The 23,010-nt window shown below is 40.1% G+C and overlaps 1 protein-coding gene across 2 annotated transcripts in view; it reads right to left on the reverse strand.

Moving 5' to 3' along the window:
* LOC139908468 (SLIT-ROBO Rho GTPase-activating protein 3-like) overlaps window positions 1–18,704 on the reverse strand; it is a 32,327-nt gene extending 13,623 nt beyond the window's left edge. For both annotated transcript variants that reach the window (XM_071895169.2, XM_071895167.2), the window contains exons 1-6: window positions 18,273–18,704; window positions 10,121–10,316; window positions 5,773–5,935; window positions 3,790–3,852; window positions 528–719; window positions 87–215 (exon numbers count right to left, since the gene is read on the reverse strand). In XM_071895169.2, the coding sequence (XP_071751270.1) occupies window positions 87–215; window positions 528–719; window positions 3,790–3,852; window positions 5,773–5,935; window positions 10,121–10,316; window positions 18,273–18,339 (810 nt within the window). In that variant the 5' untranslated portion in view covers window positions 18,340–18,704. The remainder of the gene's footprint in view (window positions 1–86; window positions 216–527; window positions 720–3,789; window positions 3,853–5,772; window positions 5,936–10,120; window positions 10,317–18,272) is intronic.
* Window positions 18,705–23,010: the final 4,306 nt, after the last annotated feature.

Below are 23,010 nucleotides of genomic sequence, written 5' to 3' on the forward strand. Positions count from 1 at the left end.
TGTAACTGCAAAGGAAGGTTGATAAGTTCTGAGACCAAAAAGTGATTCTTTGTCAATATTTGTATTTTTCACTGTATGTGACTTACATCTATCATATCTGAGACATCATGGATGTAGTATTTGGCCACCAGGGCATTGGTGGCTGCCAGATTCAGAAGATAGTCGTTCCGGGCCTTTGTGCATTTCAGCTTGTTTTCAGAGTACTTGGCTTGTCTCTAGGGAGAGAGAGAGGGAGAGAGAGCCACATGAATACAGGATCTCTAAATGGATTCTTACTGTACTCGAATGATGCATTGCTTTTTCAATCTAATCTTATCACTGGACAGTCCATATATGCAACACTTTGCGCAATGTAGAGAAGGGGGTCTTGCAGCAATAACTAAATTTCCCAATGTACTTGTCATTAAAATGGTGAAATTCAAGAAACCCATTACTCATGCACTTACAGTAATCATTTGGGCTTGGGGGGTAGACATGCCTACAGTGTACAACACACACATACAGTAGTCCTGCCAACCAACACAGACCTTCTCCTTCATTTTCTCCATCTTCTTGACAGAGCTACGTCGCTGTGGGCGGTCGTCGTGACCGTAACGCAGCAGGCTGGTGCTGATATCATTGGCCTTGCCGATGTGCTTCTCCTCCTGTTTCTCCGCCTCCTTCAGCTTGCTCTCGGCACTAAGACTCTCAGTGTGGTACATATGGTACGTCTTCATCACCTGTGAGAGCACACATCAAACATCAAGCTCAGCTCGGCATCAAGGGCATCAAAGTCAACCTAGCAGCAAGGACTTTGTAGAGTTCTCTTTGAGAGGAATATGACTGATGGGAAACAGAAATAACTGGACAAAAATCTCCATTAAACATCACATGAAGTGGAAAATGACTCTTTTGAATTGTTGGATGATGCTCCTAATATAAAGTTCTCCACGTACGGCATAATACAGACCAAATCAAGTGAACACTGCATTTGCACTCAAAACAACTCCAAATCATTTTCCCTCACTCTTCCCATAAACACTTAGTGAAGTGTAGCTTACTCAACCTGCTTACGGGGGCGTCACATTTTGATTGACATCTCTAACTGAGCTTGAGATGTTGTGTGCTAGGTGCTCATCTCTAAGGTAATATGGATACAATGTTCTGTTTGTCTTCACCACAGCGTACTAGTGGATTAAAAAAAGACACAATGATCTCAGCAAGTAACAGCAAGTATGGTGATGAAATCTGTTTTACTACAACCAGGTTTCATCACTGCTTCTTAGTTTCCTCTTCAAATAGTGTGTAATCCGCTGCTGCTGTTGAGTATTTAGGTAACATTCACAAACACAATATACGCTCCCACTGTTCATTTGCCGTGACTCCTGCCCACATTCCCTGTTTATTAGAGGAATCTGTCACACATTGAACTCACATTCCTGTTTGATGGTGGCTTTAAAGTGACCCCATGTAAATGTTAAACTGTTAACACTGTATCAACAGCGAAACTAAACAACCTCTGCTCCTCCTTCACCCACTCTCAAGTTCTGGTTTCCTAGCAACCCTGATTGAAATTGATGAGGAAAGGACAGTGAGATCAATCAGCAAGGGAGGAAGGAGGTTACAAAGTGACAGTCAACAACCTTTCCTGCTATGTGTGAAACAAGAAACTATTTGATTTCCACAAAAAGCCAGCAGCGGATCAATAACAGAGACCAGCAGGCTTATAAAGAAGGATTCATTTCTAATTTAACATTCAACACATAAACAGAAAATATAATGAATATACTTGGACATATATACGTTTTATTTAACGCATACAGCTTTATCTATCTTGCCAAATTTTACCAGACTTCTGCTTTTTCTGCATGCATTGTATTATGGGCTTTAGATGCATACTGTGTGTGTGGGAGCTGAAGACAGACATTTAATAATGCATGAATGAAAAATAGGAAAAATCAATAACAGTAAAGTGCTGTATAATGTTACATGTGAGAATATTTATCCTGTGGTTTGTACCATGTGAGTTTTTCTAATTCAAATCCATTTGTAATTCGATGCACATTTATGAATCCCCACACATTCTTTTGAAAATGAGTGCTAGTAGTCGTCACTAATCACTGCAATTTTACTGCAATAAAAAGACTGATTAAAGTAAACATGTCTTTTAACTCACAATGTTTTACTAATGCTTGAACTTAAATGAATACAGACTATGTTGTCATTTTGTAAAATTCAGCAAAATATCAGCACTGTGAGCTGATTTCACATGCATTCATCCCTGCTTTGGAAAGGAAAATAAATTGAGTCTGTGAACTCTAAACAAAAAAAAAGACAAAATAATAGCATGAAGCAGATCATTAGGGCTACTACTGTATGATGGGGACAGTGACACATTTTGGTACATTAAAAGTGTGTGATCACAATTAATTTTACAGCAATATATTAAATGTGGGCCTAAGTAAATGCTACTTAGGCCCCACAGACTTAGACTATCTTACAACACCTTGACAACACCTTGACAACCTTGACAACCTTGACTATATTACAACATACATTTCCATTTTAGTGTTGGCCTAGACATTGTTTTAAGTAGAATCTGTTCTTCTTTTCTTGCCAGGGTGTCTGCAAGTTTCATCAAGTTAAGTTTAAGACTTTTTTAATGCCAGTTAGAATGAATCATAAGACCAATTTGAAAAATGAAAATGACTATAGACCTATCAGAATATACTGTAGATCTATGTGACAGGGATGATTTTGCTTGGAAATACAGTGCACAGAGATATCACATTTTTAAGACTTGTAAAACTGAATTTAAGACTTAAAATGCTTTAACTGTTATTTGATAATATGACCTGCTTGCCAAAAGAAACTTTCACTGTTGCTTTAGTCAACACTAGCCTGCTAATTTGGGCAGCTAGTAAATCAGCTCAGCTTTTAACTTATCAAGAGTTGTAAGAACAGAAAAAGTGTTCACTTATTTATACAATGTTTTGTCTTATACCAACTAATTTTCTTTGCAAAATAATTGGTTTATATTGATTAGGCATCATGATATCATGCTGCGCAATGATATTCGAGAGGGAACAGTTTGCTGCGTTCGTAGCGATTAGGCCCATCCATCCCAGTTCATGTGTCCCACATGCAGCAGATGCCATTACCGCATCAGTTCATTTTCCACAGCCAAGCGAAGAGGCATCAGCGCTGAACACGTCTGTTTAGTATGTTCATCCACACATATCCTGTCTCTGGGAGTGAATGTCTCAGTGTCACGTGTGAGTTTTGGAGTGTCTGTGTGTTCTGTATGTACTGTATGTACAACATGGAGAGATGGACAGAGGGATAACTGTTACAGTAACACTCAAGCAGATGTGCTTGGTCACATGTAGCCTCGGCTGAGAATATAACAGCAGCGCACGTTTGCTGTGAGCGGGGCACCTCTGCAGTACAGACTGCTGAGTCTGCTTGGAGCAGAGCCAGGGGCAAGAACACTCTCTCCTTCAACTGCTGTAGAAATTCACAGTGGGAGGAAAAATGCAAATTCTCCCCTTTCATGTCCTCAGGAGCAGGAAGAAATGACCTGTTAGAGGCTGCACTGCTGATAAGGCATATCTGCTGTGGACAGTTCCTGGCCAGCTTCTCTACAGGTAACAGGCTGTATTCATCCTCAGGCCTGAGCACTGAGAGTGTCGCAGCTTTAGGATTACCAAGCTACGACAGGCAACTGATGCAGTGAGATGCATAGCAGACAGGAAGGAACACACAGAGAAAGGTTAGGAAAAACGGCACAATGATATTTGTTTCACTCACTGTGTAGAGTTCATTTGTGACTTTCACCAACTCCTCATGCATCTGCACCCCAATGTCTTTGCTCTGCAAAGGAGAGAAACAGGTGACAGTCTCATAGATGACACATAATACCACATTTAAAGGAGAGATGAAGGCACACATTTCAATATCTTTAACCAAGAACTTTAATACAATTGCATTCCCACATGAGGAAACCTGACTTCTACATGCCAGTTATGTATTGCATGTGAGGGATGTCAGCAGCGTTGAAATGCTGTCATTTCCCTCTGCACCAGAAAAGATCTAATACAATGCTCTGAGTGTACATGCAGACAAAAATAGAACTAGCTGCAGAACATTTTCCAGGGCGTTGTGTCACGGTTTCGGCTCAGTTACAGGGGCTAAGAGCCTATGATGAATTGGACATGTCCCATGATGGGCTTATAGCCCTAGAGGAGGAATGGGGCCAGTGGAGAGTGTCTCTGGTAATCCTGTTGAGGGGATATGGGGTCTAGCTAGCCCAATCAATCCTATTTTTGCACCTCTCAGGGACCACTTGTCAAAACAACAACCTTGCATTTTCACGTGAGGGGAATTAAACTTTAACTTTAAATAAATTAAAACTTTCTCTCAACAAACGCCATAGCTGGTTCATTTCCTTCACACATGTGCAAGTTATTAGCAATGAAACTGCATTGCAGTTGCCGCTGTATGCTTCAACATGGCAGGATTTTTATTCTGAGAAACTTTGTCACAACTGGAGCTAACTTCTTGCTGAGGGAGACAGTTTTTCTGTAGGCAGTTATTAGTCCTCCTCTTTGTGCTGGCCACAAGGCATCCCATCCTCATCATGGCTCCCATCTCGACAGCTCAGAGCTCCCTACAGGGCATAAATCATAGGAGACTCCTGCTGCGGTCAATCGATACTGATCTGAGCTCCCCAAGGCAGATTCATCACAGCCTCTGAACCGTGGGCACTCTGCTTGCCCTCACTGTACCATACATCAAGCAGACGCCTTATGAGATGTGAGAGTTTGCATGTGTACTTAGGTATATCCACAAAAACAGCCACATTGTTACATAAGAGTATTCTGTGTTGTGAAAATGCAGAATAAGTTACACCTGCACACTGCATGAGCCCTAGTTAATGTGAAAAGAAATGTGATGTAAAGCAACCTTTAGCCATTAACACCATGGAGGAAAGCAGTGATGAGATATAAAGGGCATCAGAAAAAGGCTGGTGAACTAAATAGGGAGCAAACTGAGCATGAGAACGGCAATGCACATGAAGAATGGGGGAGGTGAATAAAAGATAAGTGAGGTAAAAGAGACCTCTCACAACAGCAAGTCAAGTGCCTACAGTGAGGCTAATTTAGATGGGTAAAACCTCAGAGAGGGGTTGGACTCAGCTGAGCCCCTGGTCCACTGTGCATCAACCTGACAGCTTGCATGCAAAAGGCCTGTGAGAGCTGGAGAAGTGATTAGGCATCAAGAGACCATGATACGGTAAACTTCATGGCAAGAGGCGAAATGGCCTCACATTAGCCCTCAGGAAACATATGCTGTATAAGCGCCACACAGCATGAAATATGCTATAGTTATGCTCAGTGTTTCCTGTAGTGTTTTTGGTAGAAATAGGAGGCTGGGGTAATTTTGGTTCTGAGATCCAGATTCACTCCTGGGCCCATTTTAGGATTCCAGTAGGTGTTACAGTGTAAGAATGGCTCTGTGGATATTTATGCCATGACATGTGGGTAATTATACCCCAATTGTAATTGTAATTGTTATTTTTGGGGGGGCGGGCTGAGCTGTAAAGCCAGATGGTGAATTTACATTAACATTTTTGTAGCTGTGGGTGCAGGTTTCCAGCTGTGGGCGGGCCACAGTTAAATGAATGTAAAGGAAACACTGGTCATGTTACTTGAGCAGATGCGATTTGTGGTTGTGTGCATTAATAACCAAGTCAGAGTTAAATGCTGGCATCCATTTAATTCGTATTCTGACCTTTTTGAACAGTCTGATGACATCCTCGCCCACGTGTGCCAACCGGACAATGACGTTGTTGTTGTAGATGTCGCTGAGAGTGGCGTGGTCTCTGCTCTCCCGCCTGGTCTGGTTCAAAACCAAATACCAGCAGTTCACAGTGGACAGCAGATTATGGTCCTTTCTGAAACAGCCAGGGCAAGAATTTGTTATTATTTTCATGAGGACTTTGAAGGCATAGATGAAGACTTTGACCCAATTTCAGTAATCATCATTTGTTAAACTGACGATTTCTTGAAAACGGCCGTAAACCAACGCTGCTGCAATAATATATCCTCCACAAGTGAGCAGCAGATCACAGGTGAATCACTGTCCTGAACAACAAATGAGGTTACTGTCTCCAAAACAAAGTGAAAAATCCAACACACACATGTTGTTGCCTGACTGATCCAACCAGTGTCACAATACCTGGGACTCTTTTGGCAAGATTATTATACTTTGGCAAGTATGAAGTCTGTGTACTCCAAGGAAAAACGTATGTGCATGTAAAGCAAGATGACGCCTCTTTTACAGAGTGCTCAATTAAATACTGTTTGATTCTGACAATTATAGTCTCAGGTTTAGGGCTTCGGAGATCAAGGGGTCACTGCACATGTGGTGAGGAATCAGCAAAAACAGGGCAGTTCTACAGCACATTCAGACTGACACACACACACACACACACACACACACACACACACACAGCATGTTGACTGCACTTGCTTGAGGGAGCATGTGAGTTCAATTACTCTCACATCAAAGAGTTTATTTGACTTCTGCTATTGTCTTTAGAGAATATTACACTGTTCCAACAATAGTGATTGAAATATAAAAGACACATTGCTGGATCATGTTGTTTTCCACTTATTTCCATTTATAGCACCTTTTATTGTTGCCCGCATAGCTATTATCACCTATGCTGGGTCAAACTAAATCAAACAGATGATTTGTTAAAGGAGAAATAATAGTTAAATTGAAATAAATGCATTAAACACTGTGCAGTTTCTTGTTGATAAGATAGAGGAAGTGCAAAATTAAGCTCTCACATAGATTGGCATCTCTACTGAGTTTGCACCCACAAAAGCTTTTATCATATCACGCAGGCAATCAGTGGCTATGGATTGCGTAATGACTTGTTTTAGTTTGTACAGCAAGGTCTCCATGCTTACATCTTCGCTTGAGAACTTGAACAGAAGAGCAAGAATAACAAAAAGATTCTTACACACAAATTTTGTGCTTATGACCAAAATGCGTTCCTCAGAATCCTCATTCCAGGTATGAACTCATTTCTATCTTTATTCCCACAGCACAATATGTGGGCATCAGGAGCCAAATTCAGGTCAGTCAGTCAGTCATCAGACAGGTATACCAGTGCGCTATCAAATTGATTTGTGGTGCTTGAGAAGATATAACATATATATAAAATATATATTTTTAGATATTGAGCAGTATCTAATTGAGATAAAAGTAAGTAGCAGTTCCACTATTGTGAACATTTAACTTAGTTATGAATTTTCCCACAACCTTACCGAAAACTCCCACAATCCTTCCTTGTCTGCAACAAGATGATCATCTGACTGGTGATTTCCCCCTACTGCACACTCCATCATTTATGTGCTTGCCTTGCCTTCTCCCAGATTTCAGTTGGCAGTGCTGATGCAGAGTAGACAATCTTGGACTAGCTAGGTTAACAGTGTGATCAGCACCAACTGAAATGATGTGTTTTATGGGTTACAGTCCCTCCTCACTGCTAGTCAGTGCTTGACAGTTGTTGAGTCGTCCTTCCATATTTGTTCCGAGGTGTTACAGTCTCTCTAATGTAAACTTTGCAGCTGCAGTGGCTAATCTATGCATGAAAAAAAAATTCTGTCAAATATCTTATTTACAATTAGATTGAGATAGCAAAGCAGTTGGGCATAACAGGTGTGGAATTTATTAAGTCAGAGCAGTGCTAACAAAACAGTTTGGCTAACAGGCTGCTATATGCTGTGATACTGAATGACGGCTAACCTACCGGAGCATAGCAATATCTATTCTTCTTGACAATATATTGGTGAATGACGTGGTTATCCTGATTATTCCAGGACTGTAGTACTTTAAGCTACAGCACCAGTTGATGCTGCACATCTAGCTAGGCGCTGTGGGACTACAGCGGACTTGTTCCAGGTATGAATACCTTTTACACAATTTTATGTTCTTGGAAATGATCATACAGTGGAATCAAGTATAACACGTTTATAAAAACATTGCTCAACACACAATAACACATTTGGCCTCTTTATATCATTCGTGCTTAGGTTTAACCCTATAGATTTGCTTCATGACTCCATGCTTCATCTGGATGAATGATGTAGGAAAAGTTATCACAACAAATAATAACAGTAATCAGAAGAAAGTTGTCTCTACTGGTCTCTGTCTCTACAGTGAATTAAAAGAGCTGCACTCATATAATGCTGCAGGTAATCCAGAGTGCTGAGCCTCAGCATCTCTTGGTTCACTCTTCCTTTCATCCAAGATCACTTTGATAAAAACTTGAACAAGCCATCCCAATAGACGCTCCTTTAAAGCAGAGCAGGTGTTTGATCCTGACATGGGATGCCAGGAACCTGACTGCAAATCCTCAGCTGTGCCCCCTGGATGAGGACGAGACTGTAGAATTACAAGGCATGATAACTTCATAGTCCATATAAGTTCTCAGATCTGTTCATGGAAGATGACAGATCAGACCGCTGTGCGGCACAGGGCAGTTGGAAATAGAAAAGGTGGCTTGCTGCCTGACAGTCTTAAGAAGTACAAGTACAGCAGGAAGGCTGATGGTAACAGATTCTAAACAAGGTCTCTAGATCATAAAGTAGAATGCACCAGTCAGTCGCACTATATGGACATTACAAAGACATAGTGTGTCTATTAACTAGTGTAAAAAATATCTTTTGAAAGGTACCTTGAGTCATGCTCTATTATATTCACCATTTTCTATGTTCTAACCACTCTATTAAAGCCTGAAAAAAAAATAGCCTGACAATCTCTTGTCCCTTTATTAGATTTGGCACTAAAAATGAAAATCTGAAAGGATCAAAGGTAATAGAGAGGGACACTGAGGTTTTACTGTAAAAAGGAGGAGAATGGGAGAGTGCAGGATAGAGTGAGAGATAGCTCCGAAACCCAAGAAGAGAAGACTCTATGGAATTATTAATGATAGAGACTTAAGCAGCCCAGCGTAGTCTGTGAATGTGACTCTAGCCTTTGAAAGACAGATATAATGACGACCATTTAATGTGAGGAGGGAGAAACTGGGACAGTGGGTGTAGAGAGAAGTCATGCAATGTGAATCTGTTACAGGGGTCTCCCTGCCTTGAGGGAATGCTCCATTTATCAATGTCCCAGTGACCGGAGCTCTCCTCCATGATTACGCTTTATGTCCAATTGGTCGGGGAGGACTGAAAGAGCTTTCTGAAGAAATCAACGTGTTTGTTATGCGTGATTGACATAGCTAGGTCAAATGAGAAGGGTGTGCAACTGCCTGCTTATCAATTATACCATTTGTACTGTAGTCTTCCACTACTGCATAATGTAGTATTCTCTGTTAGAAAAGAGTAAATTCTTCGAATAGATTTCAATTTGTGAATATACTCCTATTAATTTCTAATGGGAGATAATCATTTCCCTGTTTGTTTTCTGTTTATCATCCCCGATGGCAAGCCGACCAGATGGACAGCATCGACTGTAAGAACATGATCTAAAAGTCACAGCATGCTGCAGGCTGGTCAGGGCGTCTAAGCAGCAATTCATCAACATGCTGCAAGGAATATTTATCTCATAAACTCCACACATCACTGTTACACAAACAGTTAAAATGGTTTCAGTCAATCTGGGTGTAAAAGTAAGCACCGACTGAGAAAAATAGCCCCATTGTTTCTTCAAGCTCCCGAGTGAGGCCCTGACTTATTTTCTGTGTCCATTGAGAAAATGTGAGTATTTGGATAGCAGTCTAGCGTGAAGTTGTGTGAGAATGGAAATGAAATGACAGCCACATATAAAAGAGGGGGAGTGGATAAAGAGTCTGACCTAGTTGGGAGAAACACAGCAGCCCAAGGCCACAAGCTTTCTTGGCCCTGTCCTGGTTTCAGTTCAGGTCATTTCTTTTGCTTTCGTCCCCCCCATCCCCTCCTCCTTTTTGTTCCTAATCCTTTCTCTCTTCCTCCTTCTTTCTGTTTCCATCTCTCTGTGCCGCGCCAGTGATCAGTATGAAATATGTAACAGTTGTTTACCAGTCAGCCACATTCGATATGGACATTGCAGCAGTTAGCGGACAGACAACGGCGAGACTCACTTAAAGTGCTGGTGCTCTCTGGAGGTGCGGATCTTGGCGGAGTAGCGCTCGGCCAGCTTGTCCAGGCCTCTGGAGTACTCCAGCTGGAGCTCGGCCTTTCGGCGGAAGAACTCCTGCAGGTCCTGCAGCAGCTGCAGCCTGGACTCTGACTGCTGCTCCAGACAGCGGAACTGCTCCACCAGCTGGTTACGGATCTCTGCAAGTCAAGAAGGGACACCATCTTCAGAATGAACAGAACCAGTGGAGTGGGCTTACACACTGGGCTCACACTTCTGCCTGCCAAACCAGTGCTGCAGGTCAGCATTAAAGTGACAGTCCTCCAGGAGTGGATTGAGCAAGCCACATACTGCAGGAAATACAAATACAGTTGATGTGAAAATACAGTCCAGCATGAGCACTAATGAAAGAACAAAGTCATCATAACTGGATAAAACTGAATGTCAACATGTATTTGTCTACTGTCTGTGTGTGTGTGTGTGTGTGCGTGTGTGTGTGTGTGTGTGTGTGTGTGTGTGTGTTTGTGTGTGTGTGTGTAATGGGGGGTGGGTTATGTGTCTAAATGCTGGGGTAGCGCACATGTGCATGTGAGATGCATGTCTGATGATTGCAGCAGACAGGACGGAAAATATAAAATAGGTCAGCTTCTCAAAATGCATTGTGCTGAGAGAGCCTTCAGAGAAGTTAGCCTTGAAAAAAAAAATGCAGGCATTCTTTGGATTACAAGATTGCTGTGGTTTGTGCTTATGAGGTTTGGAAACTCACTGCTCCTATTCATAGTCTGAGAATGGAAAAAATGCTGTTTTTGTCTGAAATTTGAAATTATGGTCAATATGGTATTTACAAATAGGTTGATATAATAATTCCTAAAAATGAAATACTTTATAATGCAACAAACAAGACTTAAAATATTTCACTCTGGCAAAAGAGTTCCTGTTTGTAGCACAGTTAGGTTTCCATTTGAATTTGAACAGTCAATGTTCACAAGCATTTAGGCAGTTTTTTTGTCCTACTGTCAAAGTTGGGAATAACAGAAATGGATAAAATTACTCGTTGAAAATTCCAGTATCACACTGCTATAGCCTATATGTGTTAGCAGTTATTTTATCTAGGTTTTCAAAATGAACGCAATTAAATGACTACGGATTCCCAGGGCGGCCCGTGTTGGTAGTTGGCTGTTCCTGAACCCATTTGGGGCTATAGGTGATAAAAATGTCTACTGGGGTAGTAATATTACTTTAATAGTCTTACATCACCACTGAAAAGGAAGAGATTATATTTTATTGCAACCATATATACAGCAAGACTGCCATAAATCCAGTGGCTAACTAGCTGCTGAACGTGTGACTGCAGATTCACAGTAAATCATATCAGAAACCCCAATATAATATCATCTATTTAGGTTAGCACAACTGGGGCAGATAAACCATGTTATACGAAACTCTACTGGTAGGCTGAGTTCACATCTGTGTATTACTGAACCACAGTTACTGTATGCACACACACACACACACGCACATATCAGCAGGGGGGGGTAAACAAAAAAGCTTCTCTCTCTACAAGACAATATGAAGTGGTTGAGCAGTATTGGGACCCTTAAAGACTCCATTATGACAGACTGTTTCAGCCATGCATATGATTGCTATGGGCTGAAAGGAAGTCTGTAGAAATTTATCAATGGAAAAAAATGGCCCAGTAGAAGAAAAGTCCTTTTATTCACTTGTGAATGGTGTTTCTGTATCAAGAATAAAGGATTTCAAAAATGCCTCCCTCATCGTCCATGCATGTGAGTGAACGTGTGTACGGAAGAGAAAGAAAGAGAAAAAGAGAGAGAAAGACAAAGAGAAAAAAAAAAGAAAGAGAAGGACAAAGAGAGAAGAAGAAAGAGAAACAGAAAGAGAAATAGAGAGAGTAAATATGTAGCCCCTTGCTGTTTGGAAATGTACCCCTCATGGTCTCCATAGTTGCCCAGTTGCCTGGATACATGCCTCTGGAGGCATCTCCATGGGAGCAGGCCAGTTCCATGTGCTGACAGTCCCAGCAGTCTGTCTGTTTAGCATAATGGCCAAGGACAAGGGCAACTTTCTCTGCTTCTCAATACTCAATTAACAGCCTGTGCTGATGAACAGGGCGGCAATCAAGTTCAAAATAGAAAGAAATTTCACTGTGATGCAGTCCGGTGCAAAAATAAACCACTGAACAACACAATTGAATGTCCTATGTAACTGTAATACTCTTTCATCAGGCTATTAATTATTTAGGTGACCGTGAAAAGAACATACGAAGCAGCAAATCTAATGAAGGAATCTAAATGGATTTAATCATATAATATTATTAGTGAGATACCAAACAGATTCATGATATTTGCATTCCCTCTCTTGTGAGCAAGTTATTTTTAGAACTTAAATGGTTACTAAGGGACTGTGCAATACTGCACTACATTCAATGAATGATTCAAGCCTTTGCAGAGTAATGAGGAAGCTGGCAAGGAGTTCAACTGCAAAATATACCGTAAAGTAGAAAGCCTCAAAAGCTGAATATAGTCTCCTCTTTTTAGTGATAATATAAACAATCTTTTTTTTTTCATTGAATGAAATACAGCAAATCAGATGCCATACAGTGTTCTCTGCTTGGTGCAGTGTTTTGCCAAATTAATAAAATGTTCCACACCCCATGGCATGTGGAAATTTCACTAATGAGACTTTATCCATTACTAATGTTTATTTTTCTCCTAACCCAGAATGGTTAAAACCCTGGTATGCTCTGGTGACTTTAACAAGCATTTTGAGCAAAAATTAATCGCTTCCAGAGACCTGAGGGTAACACTGTAGCTCTTTTTTTTCTCAGTAAACTGAAAAAAAAAACTTCTCTGGTTGCTTAAGTCATCTATGTGGTCGTGGTTGAGCAATGGAATATTGTTGCACAACTTCATAACTCAGACCATGTTGTAAGTCATAGCTAAATTATAGTGCAAAGAATGCTAAATTCAAATAGGGAAGCAGTTTCCCAACTGAAAGGTCATTTTGGATGGTGTGTGATTACTGTCTGAAGGTTTATGCCACAGACAACACCTGCACCTGCCTGAGCTCAGCTGTTAAGAGATCTTGACCTCCTCACCCCTGCCCTCTAGCTTCAACAACATGAGCGATGTCCACACTCCCAAGTTCAAACACAGCATGTCTGTGGTGGCCACATGGCTGGGTCTCTGACAGACAGTGTGGTGAAATAGGAAGACACTACTGGTCACCGTTGCCTTGCAGGTTTGACAGTTAAGCTCCTGCATCGCTGCAGCACAGAACGCCACATATCACACAGTGCGGAGTCCGTGTCGGTGCAGTAGCCTATTCAAGCTAGCCTAGCCCAGCTATTGTAATGGCCAGTGGCACTCTCCGAGGCTGTGTCTGCAGTTAGCCATGCGTGGCTAGTCACATGTGGCCTAACCCAGACTGACACGTTGACATAATTTGGCACAAATCAAGGCTGTGTCCTGTGAGCACTTGTCTTTTGGTGCAGTAATGAGTATGGTATGCCTTTACAGAGTATTTGCTTGAATTCACATTTCTTCTTCCCTCTCTGAATACAAATACAGGCGTCACTATTTGTGCAGCCAAAGGAAAAGAAAATCCCAGATATAAAGGGCAGAATCACCTCTAATCCTGTGCATTTTTATCTTTATATGTAAATAACATGCGAGTGTGTATGTATTCATGTGGGAGCACATGATCAGACAGTGTTTAATACAATATGTTATTGAGACAAGGTCGACAAAGATATTGTTTCACTGATGTAGCCCTGACATTTAGAGTATCAGTCGAAGCATTCTTTCATTATGATGAATACACACAGCGGGGTGTGTCCAGACGATCCTCATGGAATGCATATCTGCACTTTGTGACAGGAGGATAGTCAATAGGCCAGTATACCTTCAGCAGTGCAAACAACAGAACTGCAATGCCGGTTTTATGTTTCTCCAACAAAAATGTTTCAGTTCAAATATCCCAACAGCTCCTAAATCACAGACATTTCTATTAGAAAAATGCTTTGAGACAGCTAATGTTTAAAAATTCAGTGTTTACTCAACCCAACATCTGGATTGCCCAGTGTTATTGTAGCTACAGCAAAACTTAAAATAAATGATTTGTATTATACTATATTACAGCAATTTGGGCTTAATTATAAGACTCAAATGGCTCGCCTCCAAACAGCTCTAACAGTATTAAAGGTAATGTGGCCTACAGCTAGAAGCATGATGCATGATTAAGGGCATCCCTCATTTAGTTTAGGAATGGGGGTTATAGTTAGCGGCCTGTGACTCCCAGTCAGGCTGGTCAACTGATATTCTTTAGAATGCAAACTACTGCCACAACTACACCTTCCTAAAATGAAACTTGTGAAATATTGCTACTTCTAATCTCATTCTTAGGTTATCTTAGTAACATGAGTACCATGAGGTTTTGGTCACAAACAAAACCTAACATCAGAACAATAATATAATTTTAGCTGGTAATAATGACTATATGATGACTAATGTTATGACACAAAGCCATGTTTCATGTTTATGAAGGAATATGTATCTTAGCAACATGTCAACAAGTCAACAGCTTTATTGTACAGGGAAGATAGACAAGAAAGAGAGAAGGAATGGCACAAAAGTCGTAAGACGGACTCAAACCAATGACGCTGCGATCACACAGCAGGAACCCCAGCCCACCCGTGAAATCAACTCCCATTACTTCTACTTCCTGGAAAACAGATTATCTTTCATGGTGACCTCATGTTGCACTGGTAGGCGTTAAATATAAATTCCAACCATTAAACCATCAGAGATTTTTGAACAATGCCACCCCTCCGATCAAATACAACTGCCTTTCTCTCCCTGACTAATATCCCATTGGTTTAGCCTTTTGAATGATCCCTCATTACATTATGTCCCGCCCCAACATCCTGTTTCAACAGGAAATGCATCAAATCAAGGAAGTAAAGATGGCATTTCACGGGGTCTTTCAGTAGGCTATGTGACTGAGACCCTACTCTTTGCTAAAATGTGGCATGGTGAAAAATACCACACAAAGTGCACTGGGCTTGTGCCTGATTGAACTGTTGTGTAGTCAGCAACTCAGCATTATTGGAGACCAGTGTCAGAGTAAGCCCTTATAGCTCCCAACTGATCTAAGCCCAGCTTGCAAATGAGCTTAAGATGTCAGCTTAAAAGCTTTTCCTGAAACTGAGACGAGAGCCTTAGCAGTGATGGCTCTCTCGCAGCCAAAAGGCTGCATAAACACACAATGACAGAGAGAGAGAGAGATAGAGAGCGGAGAGAGAGAGAGAGAGATTGAAAGAGACAAACAGACAGAGAGAGCGACAGGGAGAAAGTAAACCACACCTTTGTCTGAATGCTAATCATACTCTTCATTCCATACACATGCTTTGTTCATTCCTGTCTGTGTTTAATGTGCGACAACAGCAGCGATATCTACATTGAGACTTTTAAAGCAGCATTTGACTTTCACTATTTTGACTTCTTAGCACACGAGTTCAACAGTCCAACACCAATATTTTCTGCCCCCGGTGTCCGTAGTGACATCACTGTGTTGCTTTCATTTGAAAACAGAGTCCATGACTAATATAATCAAGGGCTATTCAGACAAATACTGCATTTTTTGTTGTTTTGGGGGAATTGGGGTGAGATATCAAAACCAACCAGTCACAGAAAATATTTTGGAAGTTGTCAAATTTAAATCTAAATCTCTAAATGTGAGTGATGATGCAAAAGATCCTTTTTCTTTTCTTTTGTATTTGCCTTATAATAACCCTGGACCAGTCTTACACGCTTTGGCCTCGCCCTCCACTGGTTAAGCAGTTATTATTGCCATAACTTCATTTGCTATGAAATTAGATTGGTTAAATCCAGACCAGGCTAAATCAACGATTACTACAACCAACTAACTAACCCTAACCCAACTGAAACTAGGATGAAAGGTGTGTGTTAAAAAACCTTGTAAACGGACATAAAAATAAAAAACTAGACTTTGTGAAAAAACTAAAAGTGAAATAAAACTTGTCTAATTCTAAAAGTAACTTAAGTAAAAATAAAAATATACATGAAATGTTTCTTGTTTTTGTGTGCAGGATACAAAATTTGGGGCAGAAAGTTTTGGCTATTTTTACTGAATGCTAACAACACCATCAGACGGCGCTGTCCTGTAGATCGACTTGTTCTTCCCACATGAGCTCTTCCTGCTCTCAGAGGAAGTGCCAGTGTTTGCACAACTCATGTCTTAAATACTTGGGAGAAAATGCCAAAATCCTGTTGGGATTATTCTGAGCTAAATGGTCTGAATTCAGATTGCTGTTGAGTCAGCTAGTGTGTTTCATTTGTGAAGCATTAGACCAACTCTGAGGTATCTGAGGCGGATTGGAAAAAAAAAATGTCAATACATTTTGAAAATAATTTGTTTGTATTACACAATGAAAAAATCTTAAACAATATTAAAATAAAAACTAATAAAAAATCCCAAACTATAATAACCCCAATTACAACCTATGGCTATGCAAGATGATTTGAGTTTGTCCATTTTATGATGTCATTCTAGACTATGATCAGGCTTAATCCAAGTCCACACAACCGACCACATGACTGAAATATGTGATGTTATCAAGAGCCACAGACTGGAACTGCTTCAATGGTAATGAATTAGAAACCAACACTCTTAACAGCACCCATCAAGACACATTGTCTTGTTCATAACAGTAAGCACCAAAATGAAATAGGGTACAACTGGGTGTAAAGGTCAAACATATTATGAATCCACAAAGTCAGTCTCTAACTCAGATCAGTGGAACAGCACCAGGTTCTCTGAGAAGCCTTAGATATGTGGTTTCTAGCCTTGGGAGACAGTTAATGATGTTTACAAGTATGGATTTAACTGTCCAAGATTATAGAAATGCATGAATTCTGTATTAGGGTAGATTTTACCTTTAAAGGCTATATGGAAATGTTAGCTCAATCTAAGGCCTTGTTTTCTCCCAAAGTAGTGTGAATCTTCTTTTTAAGAACTGGATTAACTAAGTGTAGGACTAAGACAATTTTAATGTCTAGATGTGTAGGTTTGAGTTTAAATTAGTCTAGGAAGAAGCCAACCCTCTGTCTATGAAACCAGGCCTGATGGACTTACATACAGTAAGACAAAGATTGTGAGAAGGTGATGCACATAACTGTTAGGGGTAACAACGACTGAAACAGAAGCCATACAATCCACAATATCAGTTCCAATACGTGCCATTACTGCTTCTCTTCTCTCTCTCAGCGGCTCATCTAGTCAGATATTTAGCGGCAGACAGTAAAATCCTTTCATGGTTCATAATTCATACAGACAGCATACATTATTTATGGACTTTCTGAACTGTTTGCTGTGTGACCTTCTCAAGCATTCCCTCTTCCTCTGGCAATTACACTTTCTCTGCTCTGATGTGTCAGGAAACTGAACTCACTACTCACTATACACATGTTGTCTTTATAAAATCACACTGATTATTACACACTCAACAAATTAAAACAATGTAACCTTTTTTTCCCTCAAAAAACACCTTGTAGATTCTATCCACATGCCTTCAAGTAAATGTATCCTGTATTGTTACCTGAGGAGTGTGACCTCCAGTCTATTGGCAAGACTGTCCAAGGTGAACTGTCACATTCCCTTGGTGGATTTGTTTGTGCAAGAGGCAACAGTCTCACAGATATACAAGCTGCACTTTGCAACAAATTATGAGCGTCCAACAACTCCAATGGGCACACATGCAGGCCCAGGCTCGCCAGTGAGCACGCACAGTAATCTTCAGTGGGATACAGAGAGGAGCCAATTACACCAAGTTATAACATCTTAGTTATGGTTTCATTCGCCTGATGTCGAATAATCCTTAACCTAAATGCTTACTGTGGTGTTAAAATGGCGTGGATTTATCACAAGGCAAATAGGAGAAATTGTAAGGAATACTGTATGTTTTTAAAAAATCATTGTCATGTAGGCTACAAAGACAGCCAGTCCGTCCCACCCGCAGCATTGCAAAAAAAATGCAATGACACCCATCTCAAGCTTCTGGCAAAGTTACGCAATAGTATGTTGACACATAAGATTTAGGCCTGTGCATTACCAACCTTTCACTTGGGTCTCATATTCGGCAATAATCTCTTTGTCCTTCTTGACTTTCGTTTGAGATGACATTTTTGGGGGGAGAGTGGATGGTGCAATCCTAGAGCAGGAATCAAGGTCTTGCCACAATGCAGCGTTGGCCTGAATGCAACCTTCTGTGGATAGTTGAAGAGCAGTCAGATGTGAATCACTGCATGCGTGACAACTTCGGGGATTAAATTCAACGCACTTGAGGCTCTGCGATGTTGCTGCGGTGCGTTCAAGGCGACGTCGAACTAAAAGTGCATACTAAAATCCGTCTCCGACCACTCCTCTTCTCCAACAGTCTTCAATGAATCGTGAAGCAATCCACGTTTGATATACATTTCATAAAGCCTGGACTAAGATCTAAACAGAGCAGCTACGTAGCCTCAGCACAGAGATGGAACTGGGCTGTTTCTCCACCAGACTACCCAGTCTGCCTTTTTTTTTTCTCTCTGCAAGTTCAATGCTGCTGCAGAAAAAGGCTGAATGGATGTGAAAGTCAATCTTAGACTCCTCCCCCAGCCCCCTCCCTTCTCCACCACTTTTCTTCTCATGGATGATTTAAGATTCGTCATAGTGTATTGATATGCAAACGTTTGCCAATGAATTTGAGTGTTGTTAAACTGGGTCTTACAGCCGAAGCACTGCAGAGCCTGTTGGTGATCAGGATTTGACGACGTATGCTCAGGAAAATGATGTGTCCAGAGGGATAAACATTACAGACTGAAACTGCCTGCAGAATGCTTATAGGGGAGAGTTGGTAGGTTAAGCCAGGATCAATCAATCATCAATCAATTCAATTACTATCATCAGTCAAATGGGTGGCTCATTCTGTATGAGAAAATATATCGAGTGATCGCAAAAATTATATATTTATTTTACAAAATTAAGCAAAATGTCATTTAGCATAATATTTCTGTTCTATTAAAATGGAAATTCCTAAATCTTTGGCTTTATCTATTCTTCATGATAAAGATGCAATCTGCTGAGCTGGAAAACACACATTGGGAGCAGCTTTCAGCATAGGGCAGTTTTTTGTTTTTTTTCTGTTCCATAGCTCCATATGTCATGAATCTAGTTTTAGTACTCACCCATAAAACATCCTTTCCGAGAAATACATCATACTATTTATGAGACTGTCAGGTGGGTGAAATGCTGTCATCCCGTGCAATATGAACTGAATTGGTTTTCAGATTTTCCTTTTTTATTTTATTATTATTATTTCCAGTTTTGAATTCCACTAAATTTATTGTAGGCTAATCTGTGTAAAATGAAAAATGCATGCAGTTTTTATAGTTTTTTGTTTTTTTTAAAGGCATCTCAACTCACTGGTGAACTGCCCCAACAGTCTGCTGCAGAGTAGGGGTAGGTTGAACGAAAAGTACCAACCTCTGTATTGGAAATTCGACAGCATTCATTGGAAAGATATTGTTTCGACTGATGCACAAGTTCTAAATTACAAGTGCAAGATTTTGCAGGAGACCATACAGCATTTCCCTCTTCACAGAAAGTCAGAATGGCTTAATATAGGCTATTCCATTCTGCCCTGCTTTTTCCCTCTCAACACAAGTCATTTTAGCACAGTTTGCTGTCAAATATTGCCAAGTAACTTACTGTGACTTGTCTCAGGGAGGAAGTGATTGAATGGGACTCCTTTGATCTCAGAACTTTTCAAAATAGGTTTCAGTCTCAGAGGTTTGTCAGCCTGATGTAGGAAGGAACACTCACAGGACTGCAGAGCGTAAAGTATTTGCTGAGCAAATTCTTTTTGGGCCGACCTCATGTGTGCGTCTGGGTGGAGATCGCATTTTGATCTAACTGTTTCAAGAGATGTGGGACGCATGCTAGTCTGCCTTTGTACCCAATTCACAGAAACTCTTCAACTTCAACTCTTCAACTGTGGGCTACTGTCAGCCGGAAGACTTAAAAACTGTTTCTAAGTGATAACTGATTGTTAGAACTGTGAGAGAGCCTGGGAGAACTATAAGCAGGGGAACTATTCAGCCCCATCATGCAGTCTCCTTTTTAACTTCTAATTCTGGAGCAAATGTTCCTCACCACTCCAAGCGTTCACTAGGCCTTGCAGAGCGGGCCTGATAAACCTTTCGAGTGAGTTTGAAAAAAATGTGAAATAGCTGGGTATACCTATGGAAACTTTGACACTATACAAAAGGCCTTTCATGAAGCCATGGTCATCAAGTTATCTCAGGGAGCAAATAAAATCCCTAACTGTGTAAATGTAAGAATCTGCCAATGTGGCATAGAGTTATATAGAACTGTGTCTAAATAATGTTCACTGTGTCATATTTTAACTCAAACCATAGATGAATTCATATTCACATTATCAGAGTACAAATAGTAAAATCACAAAAAGAAACATTGTGCAGTATAGATAATTCTCTGTATTTGTGGTATAAAATAGTGACTGATGGAGATCAAGACCATGGGAGAAATTGGGGTAAAAGCGCAGCATTAAAGAGCATTAAAGTGTCTGTTTAATGACCTGAACTTTGACCCCTGGCATGGACCATTAGAGGTGAAAATGTGTCATTTCAGCCTACCTTTTTAATAAATGGCTTTTTGCTGACCCTTTGAATGCTAACAGTAATGAATACTGCCACTGAGAAAGAGTTATCTTCATGATAATGAAGACAAGACAATTAATAGTGGCAGCAGGCTATAGGTTAGTGAAGTGGAATTGTGTGATGTCACAGGTACAAATCACCAGACTGGCTGGGAAAATCTTGGTGGATTTAAGTGAATGAGTAACGGTCTTTTGAGTTACTTCCTCAAGAACTACTGCCCTTGAACAAGACATTTAATCTCCAAATGCTCCAGTCAGTGGACACCAAGACTGCGGTTATACTCAAAAACAAGTCTTTGGAAACATTTTTCTTAGGCATTCTATTATTTAACCACCATATAGTTTATCAAACCATGTAGGCGCATGAAGGGAAATGAGGAAGTCACAAATCATACCATTCATTCATTCATCCTCAGTTCTTGGAGTCTTGACAGTTTACTTTTGGGTTCCAATTTTCTACTATTCTGAATCTGTTTTCATGATCGCACCTCTGTGATGATAAGGTTGTCCAGTGCTCTTATTGGTTTATCTTGTCAGTAGATTCTATAAAATTTAGAAATTAGGATGCATCTTCAAAATTAGAAGGTTACTGCATGTTTTTTTAGTCACATGGGCCAGATGAGACCTTGCAAGTTCATGACAGAACGCTGTGATAAACTCATCTGGCTCACAAAGCTACTGTATGCCAACACAGGCTTCTGTCCATTATGGACAATAAATTGAACAGTGCATGTAGTGAACTTCAGTTTGAGAGAACTTTATCTCAAAAGCTTGGACTTTCCTAAGACACGCTGATTTTTAATGTTGATATGCATCTCAATATTGTTTCAATATGTTTGTAAACATTGTGAACATCAAATTAACACCCTAATCTAGAATTGAAGTGTAGTGCCCTCCGTGGTACCACATCACCACATTAATTAATTTGTTTAGGCTTAAAATGTCCTAAAGACATTTTAAACAGTGAAATCAAATTGCATGTCTTGACAGTATTTGACAGCTAAACATGAAATTTGAATGTATTTTCAAGCTTTCAGTGTCTTATTGTTTGTCAACTTCAGGGGAAAATGTGTGGGTTTTTTTGTGTTACTATGGCATCTGAAACTTGCAAGGACATCATCTTCCACCAGCAGTTGTGTTAATAATAGCACCTCTCATTTATTTTTCAGCCTTTTGTTATTTTATATTTCATGCATTTTGTTATATCTCTTGTATGACTTTATTGTTTTATTGTGTTCTACTGCAGTCAGCTAAGTGAGACATTTTTATACATATATTACTTATGTGACTTCAGAGTCTTTGATATCATAGATATCCAGAGGGTTTTGGTATCACAACACTTCTATTGTGTAACACTAAGTGACATGAGTGCTTTTTTTATGTGCATACAGTACATGTCCATCCTTAAATTGCCACAGGGCCATTTTAGTGAAGTCTAATAACATGCCTCAGTAACTCAAGGAGAAGACTTGGGTCAACTTAATTACATCATATTTATTCCCCACATACATTAGCGCTGCATGACTTGCCAATCTGAAGATAGTCTACTTTGAACATGATGTTTTTCTTTCCTACTGTCATTGAGCTTTATCATTTTCATTATTTTGTAAGAAACCATAGAGACACAGTTCAATGACTTCACTTTATGTAATGAACTTAAAAACAGTTGTACTTTTTCTCCTACTGCTGAAAGGCTCAGCTAATGCATGACTCCCCTCTGCTGGTTGAATGTACACACAAAACAACTAGTACCAGTCAGTCAAGACACATACGGTAGCAGAGTGGTTCATGACCACCTTACACGAAATTCAAAATAACATACAAGTACACATAGAGTGCAAGTACATGAAGGTTTTTATTGCATTTATATCAGTTCTATAAGAATCATAGCTTTCAACACCACTTTCTCTTGCCAGCTTACTATTTATTGCAATTCACATGTTATCTAAAGAGACAACTTATTCCTCATTGTGTTAGCATCTGCATCTGTTTATTGTACCTATTAACTGTATCATTGTTTTCAGTCCAGGTTCTAAAGATAGGATTTATTATGTACGTTGTTAAGATGAGTAATGGTATCACAAGGGTGCAGAGGAGGCTCAACATGCTCAATAGCTCACTGATTCATCTTTATT

This window comes from Centroberyx gerrardi, chromosome 5, assembly GCF_048128805.1.
Source record: "Centroberyx gerrardi isolate f3 chromosome 5, fCenGer3.hap1.cur.20231027, whole genome shotgun sequence".
NCBI lineage: Eukaryota > Metazoa > Chordata > Actinopteri > Beryciformes > Berycidae > Centroberyx > Centroberyx gerrardi.